The 20178-nt window shown below is 46.9% G+C and overlaps 1 protein-coding gene across 6 annotated transcripts in view; it reads left to right on the forward strand.

The window, feature by feature from the left end:
- The window catches only part of gria3a (glutamate receptor, ionotropic, AMPA 3a), a 73098-nt gene that overhangs the window by 51662 nt on the left and 1258 nt on the right, over window positions 1-20178 (forward strand). The window contains exons 12-16 of one of the 6 annotated variants that reach the window (XR_015104428.1): window positions 1868-2066; window positions 8656-8903; window positions 9568-9682; window positions 16583-16697; window positions 17743-17876. Coding sequence is in view for 5 of the 6 variants with exons in the window: in XM_086142518.1 (XP_085998644.1) it covers window positions 1868-2066; window positions 8656-8903; window positions 16583-16697; window positions 17743-17988 (808 nt within the window). In the remaining variant the exon portion in view is untranslated. Of the gene's footprint in view, window positions 1-1867; window positions 2067-8655; window positions 8904-9567; window positions 9683-16582; window positions 16737-17742; window positions 17992-20178 lie in introns of those variants that run through there. The other 5 variants (XM_086142519.1, XM_086142518.1, XM_086142517.1 and 2 more) reach the window with 5 other exon arrangements.

Raw genomic sequence — 20178 nt, forward strand, 5'->3', positions numbered from 1 at the left:
GACGGACTCTTTATTATTATTTATTGGCCGGAGCAGCAGAAATTAAAGGAGTTGCACTCCACAAAAAAATGCTCCCGGCTTTATTTCTTTAAAAAAAAAAAAAAAAGCCCAAAGAAAGTTTCGTCCTCCGTTTGCCGCAGATGAATGGCGCGTCGCGGTACACAAGCTCAATGTGGGCCAGTGTTATTCCTGGAATGAACCCAAGCCGTCCCGCGGAGAATCTGGGGCGTCTGGCGTCACGAGCCGGGCCTGAGTAAGCGGGCCGGGCGCCATCTTGGAAGCGGCGGCGGACACGGCGAGGTCGCGAGGCCTGGCGATGCTTTCGGAAGAAAGACGCTTTGCGATGGCGCGCCTGAATGAGGGCTAAAAGCCCGGGGATCACGGACGTCGTGATCGGTCAAACCGGTGGAAGCTAACCCAAAGGGTTGACCTTTCGTAAGAGTTACCATGTCAACAAGAGCGACAGTTTAGAGGGGAAACAAACATGGCCGACAAACACCTGGCTGTTGCTTTCGTTAGCGCAGCTTTCCGCCATTTCTGTAGTCCAGTTTAGCTTCGTGAGGCTAAACTCTCCCTCCATGCTCACCATCGTTCTGATTTTCACGCTCATCCCCGTCGTCGTCGTCCTCATTGGGTGTTGGCGGCATGTGTCTGCAATCGGATTGGTTCTCCCAACACACTTACAAATTTCTGTAGAGACTAGCAACTCCCAATGTCTCCAACTAGCCATGCCAGCTAGCCACAGCTAGCCACAACCACTGCCCCAGCGAGTCCCAAACTAGCAATACCGACTCTACCCGACTAACCATGCCTGGTGTACCAAGCTAGCCACATCCACTAGTCACTGCCATTGACCCCAACTAACCAACTACGCCCAGCTAGAACTGGCAACAATCTCAAATTAGCCACGCCTGTTGTCCCCAGCTAGCCATGCCCACGGACCCCAACGAGTCACTTCCATTGCCCCCAGCTAGCCAAGCTCCCCCTCCTTAACGAACTATACCCCCAGTTAGCAATGGCAATTATCCCCAGCTAGCCACAAGACTGTTCCCAACTTCCGTCGCCTCAAGCTAACCACACTAGCGATCCCCAGCTAACCACGCCCATTGTCCCCAGCTAGCCATGCTGACTGTCCTCAACTAACCATACCCTCAACTAGCAACGGCAAATATCCCCAGCTAGCCACACCGACTGTCCCCAACTAGCCACTTCAATTGCCTCCAGGTAACCACACCGACTGTCCCCAACTAGTCACTTCCATTGCCCCCAGCTAGCCATGCCAACTGTCTCCGACTAACCGTACCCCCAACTAGCAACGGCAAATATCCCCGGCTAGCCACATCGACTGTCCCCAACTAGCCACTTCAATTGCCTCCAGGTAACCATACCAACTGTCTCTAACTAGTCACTTCCATTGCCCCCAGGTAACCATGCCGACTGTCTCCGACTAACCAATATCCCCAGCTAGCCACACCCATTGACCCCAGCTAGTCACTTTCACTGCCACAGCACACCAACTATCCCCTGCTAGCCAAGCCGACTGTCTCCCAACAAACCAAACCCCCGGCTAGCAACGGCAATTATCCCCAGCTAGCCAACTCTATTGTCCGTCACTTCCATCACCCCCAGCCGCCAACCCTGCCAACTATCCCCAGCTAGCTCAACTGCCTCCAGCTAGCACTGTCCGGCGCTAACTCTGCCCACGCGTCACGTGTCCCATGTGTACTTTGATGCTTGCGGTAGTTTCTGGATGGTTTTTTTGGGTCCATCTCCAGTCCAAGATGTGAAACCCTGAGGCGGGTGCGGAGGTGATCCTCCCCGCCATCCCCGTGCACGGTGCTCTCACGTCCCCCCCCGCTCCTTGCAGGTCGCTTTCGGGGCGAATCGTGGGAGGCGTGTGGTGGTTCTTCACCCTCATCATCATCTCCTCCTACACGGCCAACCTGGCCGCCTTCCTCACGGTGGAGAGGATGGTTTCTCCCATCGAGAGCGCCGAGGACCTGGCCAAGCAGACCGAGATCGCCTACGGGACGTTAGACTCCGGCTCCACCAAGGAGTTCTTTAGGGTGAGTGGGTCCTCGCCGCCGCCGCAAGATGAGTAATAAATCACAGGAAAATAAAAAAAAAAAAAAAATGCCCAGATTTGCATTTTCACTTTCTAAGCACCGGCGCTACGAGAACATGAAGAAGCTGAGTGTCTCGCGCTGGGTTTTGAATTGCGTTTTAATCCATAATTTCAATAAATTAGAAGAAAAAAAAGTGCTCTTTTGTTTTGGTTGAGGGCATTCCAAAGTAATAATTGTCTCCAGGATGGAAAGCGGCAAGAAAAGAGACGTCACAATGTGATTGATGGGCGCTCGAACTCACCGGTGCCCCCTTGTGGCAACTGCCGGTATTGCAACTGCTAAATTTGAAGCATAATTTTGGTTGAATATTTCTACATGATATGTGAATGAAAGAGTGATTAATTTTCTCTATTTGACTTGTGAATGAGAAGCTGAATGGTTGTACGTCTCTATATGTAGCCCTGTGATTGGCCCACGGTTAACCCCGCCCCTCGCCACATGACAGGCTCCGCCCCCCCTCTGATGAGCGATTCTATTTCCCTCCGTGTGTGTTTGTGAACCCCGAAAACTTTGCAAATCTGCAAAGTCTCTCCGACGACGGTGTCAAAAAGTTTATCCGCGGCGCTAAACTTTCTCAAGGCGCGTCTAATAATAAGATTAAATGAGCAGGAGATAAAGACTGGAAGCAGCATCAGTCACTGTCACTGCAGGACTCCGTGGGCGTCCTCACCCTTAGTCCCGCTATCTTTCCAATTTTTTTTTTTTAATTATTATTAGTTATACATCTAATATGCAATTATAAATAAAACTCATTTGAATCCGTGCACGGTGCCTTTTTTTTTTTTTTTTTTTTTTTTTTTTGAAAGCTGGTCTGAGACGTTACATGTAAAACCCCATTTGATTTTAGATTATTTTTGTTTTATTTTTTGGTCATTTTTTTAAATCCAAATTTCTTGCAAATATTTTAGGACATTTATTTTTCTTTATTAGTTTTCTTGCTTATCTTATTTTTGGGGTTAATTTCTTACAAATTTCAATGAGCGCAGTTTCAAACACACACACACACACACACACACACACACACACTACTTTTACTTTTTTTTATCATAATTTCCATTTGCTTTTACATTATTTTTGTTTTATTTATTTCTCATTTTTTAATCCAAATTTCTGGTAAATAATTTAGGATATGTATTTCTCTTTATTTTTTTTCTTGCTTATCTTGTTTTTTAGGTTAATTTCTTAGAATTCAATGAGCACAGTTTCAAACACACACACACACACACACACACACACACACACTACATTTACTTTTTTTTACCATGATTTCCGTTTGCTTTCACATTATTTTTGTTTTATTTATTTCTCATTTTTTAATCCAAATTTCTGGTAAAGGATTTAGGATATGTATTTTTCTTTATTTTTTTCTTGCTTATCTTATTTTTGGGGATAATTTCTTACAAATTCAATGAGCACAGTTTCAAACGCACACACACACACACACACACACACACACACACTACTTTTACTTTTTTTTAACCATGATTTCCGTGATATGATATAATTACGTGATATAATTGTGATATAATTTATTTCATTTTTTATTCCAAATTCCTTGCAAATAATTTAGGAAATGTATTTTTCTCTATTTTTTTCTTGCTTATCTTATTTTTCGGGTTAATTTAAACACCTACGCACACACTATTTTTACTTTTCTTATCATGATTTCTTTTTTGATTTTTTATTCCAAATTTCTTGAAAATAATTTAGGATTTTTTCTGTTATTATTATTATTATTATTATTGTTCCTATTATATTATTATTTTTCTTGAATTTTTGCAATTTTTGGTGATTTCTTGCCAATTTAATGATCTCCTTTTCATAAAATAGCTTTCAATCGCTGCATGGCTCCTAAATTTAGCAACAATTATACAACAAAATTTAAAAGACAAATCATCCCTGTTTGAGGAAGCCCTTTTTTTTTTTTCTTAAAGGTCGATTCTCTACAATCGCTCACTTTGCGTCGAACAAACGGGTTAAAACAAACGTCGCCGGAGGATTACGAGAAAAAAAAAAAAAATCTTTTTTTAGGTCAGCGAACACATCGGCGGGGCGTCGATGCTAAACGGGGTGAAGAAGAAGAAGAAGAGGAAGAAGAAGAAGAAGAAGAAGAAATAACGAAAAGGAACCGTAACCCTTCCGCCCTGCTATATTTAAAAAACCCAATCCATAAAAAAAAAGTAGTTGTTTACCCGCGGCCCGTCTTCTGATGTTTCATTACTCATCCAGACTATTTTGGTGTGTTTGTTGTGCGACGTAGCCGGTAAAAGCAAACGCCCGGCGGGGCCTCGATCCCCCCCGAACGCAGCGTTCGGGGTTCCTACTTTGTTTACAACCTCCGCGAATTAAAAAATCCGTCCAGTCGAAACGCATCTTCGCATCCCGGCAGGATTCGGCAATCGACCTCCCGTAACCCGGAAGTGAACGGCTAGTTTTCGCGCCGCTCCGCCGCCGCCGGAGGGGGGGTGTAAACGGGAGGGGGAGGGGGGGGTGTTTACAGGAACCCCCGGGCCGAGGCTGAGGTTGTGCATATGTCGAGAGTGATTCACTTACCCGCCCGAGCCGGCGGCCCATTACATCCGCGGCTGAATTATTTATGTCGCCGTGCTGCGGCTGACACACTTTATCAATTCACTGTGATGTTTCGCCTTTATGCCGCGGCCGAGCAGATGGGCCGGCGGCGTCCCGGCATACGATATGGATGGTGGGAGGCGGCGAGGAGGAGGGGGGGGGAAAGAAAAACAGCGGCGCCGACTTGATTTATCTGAATCGAACGCCGGAGGGGTTCCGGGCGCCGGGCCCGTGGAGCCGGCGCTACCGTTGGAAACGCCGTAGGGGTTTACGTGTTTGGCGGCGGTGGTTGCCGTGGCGACAGGGGGGGGGGGGGGGGGACGGGGACGGGAGGACGGCGCCGGAGTTTCGCCGCAAAGTTATCCCGGAAGGTCACCGCAGCCCAGTTTGATGCCCCCGCGATTCCTCCCGCTCTGGTGTCTACACCTGCTCCCCAGCGACCGCACCATCAGGCTAGCCATTTTTAGCAGTGTGTGTGTGTGTGTGTGTGTGTGTGTGTGTGTGGAAGGAAGGCAATGAGCAGGTCAGACCGGCGTCCGTGCAAATCTGCAATGTCAAACTGTGAAATGGCACAGGGAAGGTGTCCGGGCAGTTTAACAGGAATGCAGAAGGCTTCGTGAGCTGGTTAGTAAGCTAGCATTAGCCGGCGCTGGGTAGCCAAAGGAGCCATCTTGCCCAGCGTGGTAAAATTGAAATTGTTTCTACCTTTAATTTCTGAGATCACATGTTTCCTCAGAGTACAACTTCAGACCTGCACTTGAGCTTCAAGCTCTTGGAACACCAACTCGAGCTTTTCCTGTCATTGTCCCGGACTCTCGCCTTCCTCCTCCCCTTCAAGCAACGGTAGCCTAATGTCCGCTGGTACCCTGGAGGTTATCTGCATTAACTGGGCCTGGAACACGCCAGGAGAGATGTAGTTTCGGTCGTATATTTGGTTTTGGCACAAGTTTTGCACCGGATTCCCTTCCTGACGGCGGCCCGGCTTTCTGGACCTGGGACCGGCTCAGAAAGACCCTTGTGCACCCCTGAAGCTGCAATACCGGACAAATTTTTAACAAAATACGAAACTAATCTGAAATAGGATGTTATCATTTTTTCTGGAAGTTTCTTGCGTCCCCCCGGAGGCCACGGCACCTTTAGCGTTTGCCTTTCCAGCCGGTCCTCAGCTTCGAACACCCTCGCTCTTCGGTGTTTCATGGGTACGTGGCCATCTCAACTCTTAGAGAAAGTCTCGTTCCGTCAGTCCATCCCACGTCGTTACGCAAGGCTATACGAGGAAGATGGCTTTGTTTACGTTCCCCGTTTGTACGCCACATTAGCTTTCTCTCATTCGCGCTGGAAACATTTGCTCCTCATGAACCTTATATGGGCTCCGACATCACATCATGTGGCGCCGTAGGAGCGGAACTCCAACGAAAGTGGACCTCTTGTATTGCCTAGAAGACTTCAAGACCAAAGTTGGGCTTCAACGTAAACCAGACTTAAATTTACATTTCTTTCGGACGATTCTGCGCTACCATTTGCCCGACAGCCCCGGACAGCTTGTTTAGCGGCGACGGACGTGGCAGGGCTTCGTTTTCCGCGGACGGCGGTGGCGGGCGCCCTCCAGCTGTGACCCCGCTGGGCCGCCGAGGGAGAGGTCAGCCCGCCGATGTAAACACCGAGGCCAAACACGGCCCACAGTTTACCTCTGCTGCGCCGCCAGATTGTCAGCCTTCAGGCGGCTGGAGGACTGGACGAGGGCCAACCAACTCCGCTGCGCTGTTTGTCTTTAAAGGGTAAACCTATTCAGGCGAGCCGGGAGGGGAGAAGGGGGGGACGACACTCATGGTGTCCTTGCGTTGACTCGTCCACCTCGGAGTTCTGACCGCCGGAGTGCCGAGGCGGGAGGAGAGAGGTCAAAAGTCAATTCAGGGCTCAGACACTTGAGGAAAGCGGTAGGAGTCTCGCAGCATGGGCAACTTCTGAAGTACTCAGACCCGACCATCTCAGTCTGGCTTCACTGACCTTCTTTCCGAAACATCTAACAAGTGTCGTCCCTCTGATGGACTCATTCCTGATCCTTTCCATCCTGGTCACTCCCGAAGAGAACATCTTCATCTCTGCGACCTCCAGCTCTGCCTCCTGTCATTGGTGATTATCTCTGCTTGTAGTCCACGGAGCTTCGCTGGTCTCATCACCGTCTTGTCCACCTTCCCTTTCATTCCGGCTGATCGTCCCTTCGTCCCCAACTAGTCACTCCCATTGCCCCCGGCTAACCACGCCAACTATCCCCAGTTAGCCACGGCCGTTGCCCCCAGCTAGCCATGCCGGCCGTCTCCAAGTAGTCATACCCCAAGCTAGCAACGGCAATTATCCCCAGATAGCACTTCAATTGTCCCCAACTAGCACTTCCGTTGTCCCCAGCTAGTTCAGCTGCTTCCAACGAGCACTATCTGGAGCTAACTCTGGACTGTAGACCCTACATACTTGAAATCTTCTTGATCTCCACTCCCTGTCGCCTCACCGTTCCACCCGGGTTCTTCTCATTCACACACATATGTACTGTCTTGCTGCTCCTAACCTTCAGTCCTCTCCTTTCCAGAGCATACCTCCACCTCTCTAGATGTTCCTCAACCTGTTCTCTGCTCTCGCTACAGATCACAATGTCATCTGCAAACATCATGGTCCATGGGGATTCCTGTCTAACCTCATCTGTCAGCCTGACTCAAGTGCAAGGCCTAATATACTGAGAAATATCATGAGAAAGGACAACGTTTTGAATATATGAACGCAGAAGAAACATGAAATAAACACTTTATTGGATTTTAATACAAATCATTGAACTTTATTAAGTTCTTATCCCCAAATGAGGCCTGAACTATCAGCTGGGAGAAATTGTTTCAATCCTTATTAAAACAAGGTTGTTCAGTCGCCGGGAAACAGAGGACCCCTGATATGTTTTAATTAATTTCAGTTTTGAAAATGACTTTCCACAGCTTTGCGATGAAAATGCGTTTGTGAGCAGTAATCTGTGTGAAACACACGACGTGGGAAACAGCCTGCATAAATATTTCATTCAGTAACGTATGAAAAATAAGGAGTTCCCGTTCTAGAGCTACTCGCTGACCTGAGAAGGTAAAAGAACTCATCTCGATGCACAAAAAGCTGAAGAAAAGACCAGTTACGACTCGAGGAAATGCTGGAAAATGTGTCAGGATGGGTAGAATTACTGTTTTCGACGGCCGGCCTCCAAAAACGGATTTTAAAATGACTATCTCTTTGAATCCCCCATCCAATGGATTCCCTGAGAAAGTCCCTTTTTTTGGTACAAGAAAGCTCTTCAGATCTGCAGGTCACAGCTAGCAAACCGTTAGCTTGTGAAAGGCGGCAGTTAGAACATTCTGCAGATTAAACATGGAAACTTTGGTTGGATTTGCCTAGCAGCTGGATTAGCACAAATATGCTAACATAGCGGGTGTTCTGCAAGCTAACATTCCAGGGTGCAGGGGTAGCTGCTCATACTAAAGCCCTGTAGTTACAAAGATGTGTTGTCCCAGGGCAGCCTTGGTTCTGGAAGTTCTCGCGGGTGAAGTAAAGCGCCAGCAGGAAGTCGACCCCGGCGCCTCGCCGCTCCACGCTCACGCTAAACAACCGCAGACGAAAACCGTTGTGAGTTTCTCGCACAAAGTATGAAACGTCACGGTCAGAAGGAACCGATTTCCGTCTTCCGTCGGAGGAAGTGACCCCTGGTGCCTCCATGCCGGACGCTCAACGTCCACGTCTTCACCGCCGCCGGTGATTCGGCGTCCGCAATTACGGGTTTCAAACGCCTTTCCACGCGCTCGCTGGAACGACGGCCGACAACGGTTTTGAGACGAAGATAATCCCGCCCCCAAAAAAACACCCAAAAGTGAGAAGACACCAGAGGTGCGAAGGTACCTCCCTGACCCGTCCCCTTCTCTCTGTTTCTTCTCAGCGCTCCAAAATAGCGGTGTACGAGAAAATGTGGTCGTACATGAAATCGGCGGAGCCTTCCGTGTTCGCCAAGACCACGCCGGACGGCGTTTCCCGGGTGCGCAAGTCGAAGGGCAAGTTCGCCTTTCTGCTGGAGTCCACCATGAACGAGTACATAGAGCAGCGGAAGCCCTGCGACACCATGAAAGTGGGCGGCAACCTGGACTCCAAGGGCTACGGTGTGGCCACTCCTAAAGGCTCCGCATTAAGGTGGGTGGGATATTATAACAATATCCTCCATGTTGTTATAGTATTCCACCCACCCTGATGTCACCTTGTCTCCCCTCCCCTCCTCCTAAGCCCCGCCCCCAAAAACAAGTGACCATCTTTTCCGATTGATTGTGTTTCTGTCTCGTCCCGCCTTTGTTTTCTTTTAAAACTCATGAGGAAAGTTGGTATTTCTGTGATGAGCTGCATCCAGTCACTGCATCCGAATGTGCGCCTCCTCGCTACGACGCTTGAACGTTTTTTTTTTTTTAATCGCTTCCTGTTTCCCGTCACCCCACTTCCTCCTCCTCGTCCCGCCCTCCACCTCCTGCGCCGCCTCCCGTTTTAACCCTCCGATCTCTCTTCTTCTAGCTGGCCGGGGTCTTGAGCGTGGCGAATGTGGACGCGCATGCTGGAATGTTCTGTTTGAGCGCGAACGCGAGCGGCGCCACCCTCGGCGCCGCCTCTCTGACGTTTTCTTTGCTGTCAAAGTGCCTTTTCTCCCCCTCCTCGCCTTCCTCGAAATCCCCATTGACATCCACCGCAATTTCTTTATGTTCTTATCTCCAACCCCACCCCGATCACACACACACACTAATAACCTCTATTAGATTTCTCACGGAACCTGTTCATTTTTTTCTTACAAGCTATGTTTTATCGTTTCAAGAAATGCTGTAAACCTGGCAGTGTTAAAACTGAATGAGCAAGGCCTCTTGGACAAATTGAAAAACAAATGGTGGTACGACAAGGGAGAGTGCGGCAGCGGGGGAGGTGACTCTAAGGTCAGCCTCCATGTCAACGACGTCGGGTATCCTAGAGCAGAGTAATCGGCAAGGCTGTCGTCACGGAGTCGGGCCTTTTCGGGGCCCCGATTTAGGCGTTTTCCGATAAACCATCGCGATCAACTGGGAACCCTTTACTTGGCTAATGGAGGAGAGGATAGTTGGAGGTGGAAGTCCTACCGAGTGCAGGAGAGGAGGTACAGGATGTAGTTTTGGCGCGTGGTTCACGAAAGACGGGTATTTTTTTTCCTCAACCCCTGTTTTTGGTATCCACGCGCCAACGTTCAGAGCCCCGCACCTTTTACGTACGGCGTCTTTTTCTTGTTTTCTTGGCGTTTGCACTCTCCAACGTAGGGACGGCACGGGGAGCAGCGTTGTCTTGAGGGGACTAAGCATCGCAGGCAAACGTGAGAATTCTAATGACAGCGTGGCGGACAACCGCCTCCAGATACCTTCTATCTTTTGTTTTGGTTGTTTTCACCGCCCGCTTTGGCTGGTCTCCATCCGAGGCCACCCAGAGTCGGGGGCGGAGGAGGGTTGTGTTTTTCTTCCAGGGTCCCCCCCCCCCCCCCCCCCGACCCCTCCCCGACCCCCAACACCCTCCCGCCCGAGCCGGCGCCGCCTGCGGTTGATGATGCTAAAGAAGGGGTTTGACTGGGATCTCACGCCAAAAACGTGACCAAGCTCCTCCAGATCAGGGGGTTCCTGAGGGTCGATTTATGGGCAAATCTCGATTCTTACCGAGGAACCAGATGGAGATCCATGTCTACGGACGTTCCCGGTCATCCAGGTCATGGTTGCTTCTGTGTCGCAATGTTTTTGTGGAAACTGGACTGGAATGTGAGGTGACGCTCATTTGCGTACGTGACGTTAGCACGAGCGGGATCTGACGCTACGATCGGATCGCTTCTGTCAAAATGAGCCGGTTGAACTTCTCAAAGGACTCCTGTTGAAATCTTCTCAAAGGAACCGGACCGGAATTCCTTCCCTTGGGGAAGTTGTACCTCCGATCCCCCTGATGACGCCCCCACGAGCGCAACAACACCATTCCGCCGAGTTCCCGAAAAACTTCTGTCCCCGTTAAGACAACAGGCCACCGTAACTTAGAGGCGGAACTGAAGGATCCTCTTGGCGGGAGGTCAGACATACAAGTCCTGTTACCACCAAATATTTTGACAGGAATCCTTTGAGAAGTTCAGATGGAGGCTTAAACCCGATTGGACGAGCGTCACCGCTCACATCCCTTCCAGATATGGCGACCAAGCGATACGTCCACTAGTGGGCAGTGCGGCGTTCACAGAGTCCGCCATGGAGAGACCTCTCCTCCCTTGTCCTGCTTGATGATCATCAGCAACTGGACTTGAATTTGTTCTCGTGACCGTTGGGTATCGTTCCAAGTTAACCAACACGGACAGACACCCGAAACCTAAACTCCCCGTGGAGCCGAAAAAGCCTCTGGAGCTTGAACTCTTGTCGAAATCCCCTCGGAAATCAGTTGCCGAGACAAGAAGATCTCGACAAGAATTCACCGCGACCTGGATGACTGGGAACCTGCGCAGACATGCTCTGGAGCTCGAGCATACCGAGCAACACCGCTGCCCCACGGGTTCCGGCGATACTGCCGCGTTTGCCTGCGTGTCCACAAACTCCCAAAAAAAACGTGCGGCACCGCACAGGGAACGAACCTTCTGGAACCCCTACTGGAGATCGGACGCGAGCGGCGGCGTGTCCTCCCGCCAGACCCCTCGTAGGCGTGGTCGCCCCACTTCCCCTTTACCCCCGACCGTAAGAGGAGACCGGGCCGTCATCGACCCCGGGTCGTCCATTCCCGGGTGAGCGGGACATGGATACTTTTTTTTGGGGGTGGGGGCGTTTTGGAGCCGAAGACCCGGGGGGAGGAAACCCAATCCCAGCCTGACGTTTCCACTCACTTCCAGAAGTGAGTGGAAACGTGGGACCGAAATATATTGTATGTAACGACCACTGATCAATCAATAAAATCGATCGGCCGTCCCCCGCCCTCCCTCCTTCCCCCCTTCCATGAATCGAACCCGGCTTAGCATCTGGAAGCACCGGGAGGTTTTCTGGGATCCAGAAATGACCCGGCGTGTAATCTGTGCTAATCTGGCCTTCAGAGTGAGTATACAGCATGTTTCGCTCAACTAGTGTGTGTGTGTGTGTGTGTGTGTGTGTGTGTGTGTGTTGAGTTGTGGTTCTTGAAATGTTCCCAGATCTGAGAGCAGAGAAGCCGAAGGGCGGCGCCGCGACGGTGCCGTAGGAACCCGATCCCGATCTGGACATGACCGAAACCCCCCCGACCGCTATTAATTGATTAATTGATCGAAGCGCCGGGGGGGGGTGAACACACACACACACACACACACACACACAATCACACACGCACACACTCCTACTGTAGAAAAACAGCCCGATTCACGATCAATTCCAACCTTCTCGTTTTTGGAGAATTTATTCAATTTTTATTTGTCTAGGTTCATTTTTAAATATTTCGGTTTGATACGCACTGATGAATTAGAAAAATAAATAAAAAGTTAATATCAGTAAGACGTATGTATTCAAATACAGGTGATTTAAACAGGTTTAACATGCATAAACATAAAGTAGCATGATGTAGCCCCGTACTGTTCACCATTGTAAGTCACTTGTTAGCATCAGCTAGCCCTCTTTTAGCTGCCGTCAGCCCAGTTTAGCGCTTGTTAGCATGAATCAGCTTATTTTAGCACATTTTAAGCCATGTCATAGTAACAACTAGCTGTCTTTTAGCACCCGTTCGCCCAGTTTATCCCCTGTTAGCATATATCAGAGTATTATAGAGCATTTTTAGCCATATGTTAGCATTAACTAGCTGTTTTTAGCTCTTGTCAGCCCAATTTAGCCTGTGTTTTCCCAGTTTAGCCCACATCAGTATAAATCAGTTTATTTAAGAGTATTTTTAGCCATATCTTACCGTCAACTAGCTGTCTTTTAGCTCTTGTTAGCCCAATTTAACTCGTGTTTTTCCATTTTGGCCCAAGTTAGTATAAATCAGGTTATTTTAGAGCATTTTTAGCCATATCTTAGCATTAACTAGCCGTCTTTTAGCTCTTGTTAGCCCAATTTAGCTTGTGTTTTCCCAGTTTAGCCCACGTTAGTATAAATCAGGTTATTTTAGAGCCTTTTTAGCCATATCTTAGCGTTAACTAGCCACCTTCTAGCTCTTGTTAGCCCAATTTAGCTTGTGTTTTCCCAGTTCAGCCCAAGTTAGTATAAATTAGGTTATTTTAGAGCATTTTTAGCCATATCTTAGCATTAACTAGCCATCTTCTAGCTCTTGTTAGCCCAATTTAGCTTGTGTTTTCCCAGTTTAGCCCAAGTTAGTATAAATTAGGTTATTCTAGAGCATTTTTAGCCATATCTTAGCACTAACTAGCCATCTTTTTGCTCTTGTTAGCTCAATTTAGCTTGTGTTTTCCCAGTTTAGCCCACGTTAGTATATATCGGGTTATTGTAGAGCCTTTATAGCCATATCTTAGCACTAACTAGCCATCTTTTAGCTATTGTTAGTCCAATTTAGCCTGTGTTTTATCATTGATTTTAGGATTCATTAGTTTCTTTTCGCACCTTTAAAGTTATGATGGCTTCCTTTGGCCTGGAGAGGTCAGAGGTCACGGGCGGACACGGAAGACGTTCACCGCCGACGCCATCGCAAAATGAATCGGGAGACTTTTAATATCCCGACGCGACAGCATAAGGTTTTAATCAAAACAAACCCTTCAGTCACCCTGACAGTCGATACGGCGCCCATCAATAACCGTCTCCTTTGCAAAACCCAGACAGGATGGAGGCCAATCAAACGGCGGTCCATCACTGTCAGTCACTGAATAACATTATTTTTCAACATTTATCAGTATATATAAATAACAAAAATCAAGCTTTACCTTCACACTCTGTCTTGAAATAATATTTTATAATATGTGACTCGATATAATATGAACAAGACCCTTTTAATGATAATTTGGTTTACAACTTTAATATTCGTCTATGCAAAAGCTGCGTTGTAACATTTTATTGTTTCTTGATCTTTCGGCGCTCGAGTCATTGTATGAGAATTATTTGATATTAATCTGCATTTATGTAACATTATGGTCTCACACATGTCAATGTAATAATGTGATAATAATACATTAAATCTAATACTAGATTTAATGTACGATGCAAACAAATGGAGGGCGCTAGCAGTTGTAGCCTAGCATAACGTAGAAATATCAATGTTCATGATTAGCTTTTCAAATAAATATTACGGATTTTCATTTTGGGTTGGATTCAAAATCCACCCCAAACATGGTACGGCCCAAAATGAAAATCCGTAATACTTATTTGAAAAGCTAATCATGAACATCGATATTTCTACGTTATGCTAGGCTACGACTGCTAGCGACTCCAAAGTTGTGTTTTAGATCCCGCCACGTGCCGCTAACCCCCTGCCGACCGAGCATTGGTACGTCCCGGAGGGGCCTCCGATTAAGTGTTTTCGTTTCGTTAGTCACAATCTTAAGCAAAGAGTTTCCATTTTCGTGGACGATAATCGATCGTAACAGGCCCCCTGTAGCCTGCGCTATGCTAGGCTAACTATTAGCAGGAGGGCGAATGGTAATAGATCGTGGTGAATGTTGCAGATTTCCAAAGACACCAAGTCAGAAATTTATAACAGTTGTGCGATGACGCTTTCCTGAAGATGATCTTCAGAAGTCCAACATTCCGGCTCAATGTGGGCGGCTTTCTGACCGTACGGGTAGAAAGAGATATTACATGCTAACAGCTGACATGACACGTCAATAGCGTTCATATTCACAAAATAAACAACAATGGCGGACGGCTGGCGAGACGCTGCAGTACGTCAAGCTTAAAGAAAACAGAGGATGTGTATGTGTGTGTGTGTGTATGTGTGTGTGTGTGTGTGTGTGTGTCTGCCCTTAGCTTAGGTTAATGCTAACTATTAGCTTTCTTAAAAAATAAGCTTTAATGGGAGGATGTGTTTGTGTGTTTCCCAATGGACCAAACCAAAGTTGCTATGGCAGCATAACTAGTGGCTAGGCTAATGCTAACTATTAGCTTTCCAATAAAGAAAGGTTATATGGGAGGATATGTTTGTGTGTGCGTGTGTGTGTGTGTGTGTGTGTGTGTTTCCTGATTGACCAAATCAAAGTTGCTCTGACAGCGTAACTAGCAGCTAGGCTAATGCTAACTATTGGCTTTCTTAAAAAGAAAGGCTTTATGGGTGGATGTGTGTGTGTCTATGTCTGTATGTGTGTGTGTGTGTGTTTCCCAATTGACCAAACTAAAGTTGCTGAACCAAAATAAAGTTACTATGGCAGCACAAGTAGTGGCTAGGCTAATGCTAACTGTTAGCTTTCTTAAAAAGAAAGGTTTTATGGAAGGATGTGTGTGTGTGTGTGTGTGTGTGTGTGTGTGTGTGTGTGTGTGTGTGTTTCCAGATGGACCAAGCCAAAGTTGCTCTGACAGGGTAACTAGTGGCTAGGCTAATGCTAACTATTAGCTCTCTTAAAAAGAAAGGCTTTATGGGAGCATGTGTGTGTGTGGGTGTGTGTGTGTGTGTGTGTGTTTCCCAATGAACCAAACTAAAGTTGCTATGGCAGCATACTAGTGGCTAGGCTAATGCTAACTATTAGCTTTCTTAAAAAGAAAGGCTTTATGGGAGGATGTGTGTGTGTGGGTGTGTGTGTGTGTGTGTGTTTCCCAATGAACCAAACTAAAGTTGCTATGGCAGCATACTAGTGGCTAGGCTAATGCTAACTATTAGCATTCTTGAACAGAAAGCTTATGGGGGGATGTGTGTGTGTGTGTGTGTGTGTGTGTGTGTGTGTGTGTGTTTCCTTATAGACCAAACAAAAGTTGCCCTTCCACAACATTGTTTCCAATTGTATTTGTCGCCACGGCAACCAACCTTTGCAGCCTTGCCCTTCCGGCCGCTCTGCCTGCAGGACTGCAGACCGTCCACTTGCATGACTCGCTACTTCTTGCTTGTGTGTGTGTGTGTGTGTGTGTGTGTGTGTGTGTGTGTGTGTGTGTGTGTGAGAGCTATGAGAAACTTAGTTTTTTGGACTTTTAGCGAAACGCAGTGGTGAATACAATATATTTTGTCGACTGAAGGGAAATGGGGTGGGAGATCTGGCGTCGCAGGAGGGCGTAACCGCCAGAGATCAAACTAAATTCAAAAAAAAAAAAAAAAAGGAAACCTCATGGAATATTTGTGAGTTCTGAGCGCGCTATCGATCCGGCCGCTAGCTAGCGCCGAAAAACCCCCTCCGGCCAGTCGTCGCTCAAAAACGCCCCCCTTCCCCCCCGCGAGAGACCGACCTCCTCAGATAACCCGTCGATGGAATTCCACCGCTGTGTTTTCTTTGTTAGTCAATAAAGGGTTCCTGTTCGATCCGCCGCCGCGCCAAAAAAAACAAACAAAAAAAAAAAAAAACCCGCGACGGGCCGCCCGCTAGCCTCCGAGCGCCCTCAGCGACAACTGCATCTTTTCTTTTTCTTTTATCCTCATTTCATTTTGGTGCCATCCTCCCTCATCCTGCGGCAGCTGCTTTTATTCTGCAAATCTTTCTTTTTTTTCTTACTTTTCTCACCTGTGATCAGTGTGTTGCCGATTACTCAAAGCGATACACGTAGGGTCCGGCGCGCTCGGGTAGCCTTGATATTATCATTATTTACCTTTTACACAGTAGCGTTGCTTGCTATATCTTGTCATGTCATGGCCAGGACCCTACTCTATCGCTTTGCACAGTTATGTAGTGGTTTTTTTAAAAAAAAAAAAAAACAGTTTAATAACATAAAATAACATAATACAATGTTATTTATGTTATTTCCCACGTGAAGAACTCCTGTAAACCTTGCAGTATTGAAACTCAGTGAACAAGGCATCTTAGACAAGCTGAAAAACAAATGGTGGTACGATAAGGGTGAATGTGGAACCAAGGACTCTGGAAGTAAGGTCAGTCGCTGCAGGTCTTTCTGTTTCCTCCCCCTCCCCCCCCGAAAAAAAAAACAAAAACAAAAAAAAAAAAATTTTTTAAATACGCCGAATATTTTTTAAAGCCTAAATACCCGCAGACACATTGATCGTGACACCAGACACGGCTCGTAAGGGTAGATTCTCCATCACACATAGTCGCCGTCATTTGCACACTTTTCGGAAAAAAAAAAAAAAAAAAAAAAAAAAACGCGCAGCATGAACACACACACACACATACACGTGCACGCACACGGACGTTTTTTATTTTTTTTTAATTTTCTTTGATCCACACGCCGTTTTTAAATCTTGACGAGTTGAATTGTAACCATTATACTGCTATTCCCGCCCCCATCCCCGACCCCTTTTTATTGAAATTTAGTTTATTGGTGTTTTTTGATCATTTGCATGCAGATTAGCTGACACACACACCGCACAGCACGCACACACACACACACACACACACACACACACACACACACCGGGTTGACCTTTAAATACCATCGGACGCGGCCGGCGATCCGATGCTATTTAATAGTCAGGCGGCGGCGCTGGAATCTCACAGTATTTATTTAAATATTCCCACCTTTTTCCTGAAATGTGCCGTCTCCCTTTAGCCTAGCTTAGAATGCAAATGGTAAAACTCACATAAATGAATTTCAATATTCATGTCTGGCTCTCAATAGCAGCAAAATGGTTCAGTTCCCGCCTTCTTTTTCGGAGCTGTGATTGTTGAAAAATGCCGTGTGCGGAAGTTTGAGCCTAGCGGCTACGTTAGCCCCCCGCCGTAGACCTGTACGACCACGACCGCCTTCCTGCGTAGACGGACTCGTCAAAGAGGCCGCGACGCCGGGGGGGGGGCGATAGAGACGTCCGCCGATGCTAATCCTAGCCTAGCTTTAGCTCAGAGGGCCCCGTAGCCGCAGCTAGCAGTTAGCCTTTTTGAGTTAGCATGGACGTAGATGCAGGGTTGCACCGCGGGCGCCACGCCGGAGGGCCTTAACGGCGGTCTCTACCTTCCCCCCAGGACAAGACAAGCGCTCTAAGCCTGAGCAACGTGGCAGGGGTCTTCTATATTCTGGTCGGGGGGCTGGGCCTGGCTATGACCGTGGCTCTGGTCGAGTTCTGCTATAAGTCACGGCAGGAGACCAAAAGGCTGAAGCTGACAAAGAACGCCCAGAACTTTAAGCCCGCCCCTCCGGCTAACACCCAGAACTTTGCCACGTACCGTGAAGGCTACAACGTGTACGGGACGGAGAGCGTTAAGATCTAGAAGGTACGTCCGCCGAGGTGAATGACGAGTGAATGACCGGGTGAACGGTTGCATGTTGCTACGTGCTAACAAGCGAAAGATCGTATATCTATCTGACGCGTGAATGACTGGGTGAATAGTTTTATGTCTTTATGTGACGGGTGAATGAATGATTGTATGGATCCACAGCAGTGTTTCCCAACCACATTAGCGTGGCGTGGAAAAACGCCCACTTTCACCCGATTGGTCCGAAAATTATTTATCCGACGCAAATAATGTGTCTTCCTATGTCTATGTGGGCAGCGTGTCCATTCCATGGCAACGGGTAGTGAATTAACCTGTGCATCTGTGTATCAGAGTGATTAGCGACGCTTTGCGTGATACATTTTTAAAATAAAAAGTGCTTGTATCTGCGTAAACAAACAGGCAGCGTTGTTGAAAACGACCAAGACGAGTGAGAAAGCAGTGAAAGCTTGATATAAAGTTGCTGAACTCGTCTCTAAATCCAAACAGCGAAACATTAATATTACCTGCCGGCAAAATCATTGGAGAAGAAAAGCTCGGCTCTGGCGTTGATAAAGAAATAGCCAGTTCTCTCAAATAATACCATTTTCAGACATATTGATGACATGTCTTCAGACTTCGTAAAAAGTGTTCTGGAAAAGTTGCACATCAGTGGGAAATTTGCATTGCAACTTGACAAATCTACAGATATTAGATATATTAGATTTCACACTAAGTAAATTGAGACTACGGTTTCATTTTAACTCGTCAAAACATGTTTTTGACATTTATTTGGTGGTGTGCCGTGTGATTTTTCTAATGTAAAATATGTGCCGCGGCTCAAAAAAGGTTGCGAAACACTGATCTACAGGATGTTTGAATGAGAGGGTGACCAGATGAATGGTTGCATGTGTTTATATGATGAATGAATGAATGAATGAATGATTGTATGGATCCACATGACGTGTGAATGATTGGCTGTTTGTGCTTGTGAAAGGGTGAAATATTCCTTATGAGTGAATGAGAGGGTGAATTATTGCACGTCTCTATGTGACAAGTGAATGAACGAGTGAATGGTGGCGTGTCGGTACAACGTGGGAATGAAAGGGTGAATGATTTTAGGTGTCGAGGTGAATGAATGAATGGATGAATGGTTGTACGGACGGACATGACGTGTGAATGAGAGGGTGAATGATTGTATTCCTATGTCCTGAACGAAAGCGTGAGTATTTGTATGTTCATATGATGAATGAATGAATGAATGAGGGAATGACTCACATGTGAAAGAGTGCACGTCTATATGACGAGTGAATGAGAGGGTGAATTATATTATGGATCTGCATGACGAGTGAATGAGAGGGTGAATTATATTATGGATCTGCATGATGAGTGAATGAGAGGGTGAATTATTTTATGGATCTTCATGACGAGTGAATGAGAGGGTGAATAGTTTTATGTCTCGATGTGACGAGTGAATGAATGAGTGAATGACAGTCATGAAGAGAACGTTGGAAAGAGTGCACGTCTATATGAAGAGTGAATGAGAGGGTGAATTATTTTATGGATCTGCATGATGAGTGAATGAGAGGGTGAATTATTGTTTCTGACGTGAATGAATGAAAGATTGCACGTCTATATGATGAGTGAATGAGAGGGTGAATTGTTGCACGTCTCTATGTGACAAGTGAATGAACGAGTGAATGGTGGCGTGTCGGTACAACGTGGGAATGACTGGGTGAATGATTTTAGGTGGATGAGTGAATGAGTGGTTGAATGGATGAGTGAATGGTTGTACGGAACGACATGACGTGTGAATGAGAGGGTGAATGATTGTCTTCCTATGTCCTGAACGAAAGGGTGAGTATTTATATGTTTATATGATGAATGAGTGAATGACTCACGACATGTGAAAGAGTGCACGTCCATATGCAGGTGAATGAGAGGGTGAATTATTTTATGGATCTTCATGACGAGTGAATGAGAGGGTGAATTATTGTTTCTGACGTGAATGAATGAAAGATTGCACGTCTATATGATGAGTGAATGCATCTACATAACGTGTGAATGAGAGGGTGAATGTTTGCAAGATAACAAGCGAATTAATGTTTGTTTGAATCCACATGATGTGAATGGTTGCATGTCTGAATGAGAGGGTGAATTTTTGTATCTTCCCACTTCAAGAATGAGGGTGAATGAAAGTTTATGTCT

Source organism: Fistularia commersonii, chromosome 35, assembly GCF_037954325.1.
Source record: "Fistularia commersonii isolate RoL2024-O1a breed Wild chromosome 35, RoL_Fcom_v1.0, whole genome shotgun sequence".
NCBI classification, from domain to species: domain Eukaryota; kingdom Metazoa; phylum Chordata; class Actinopteri; order Syngnathiformes; family Fistulariidae; genus Fistularia; species Fistularia commersonii.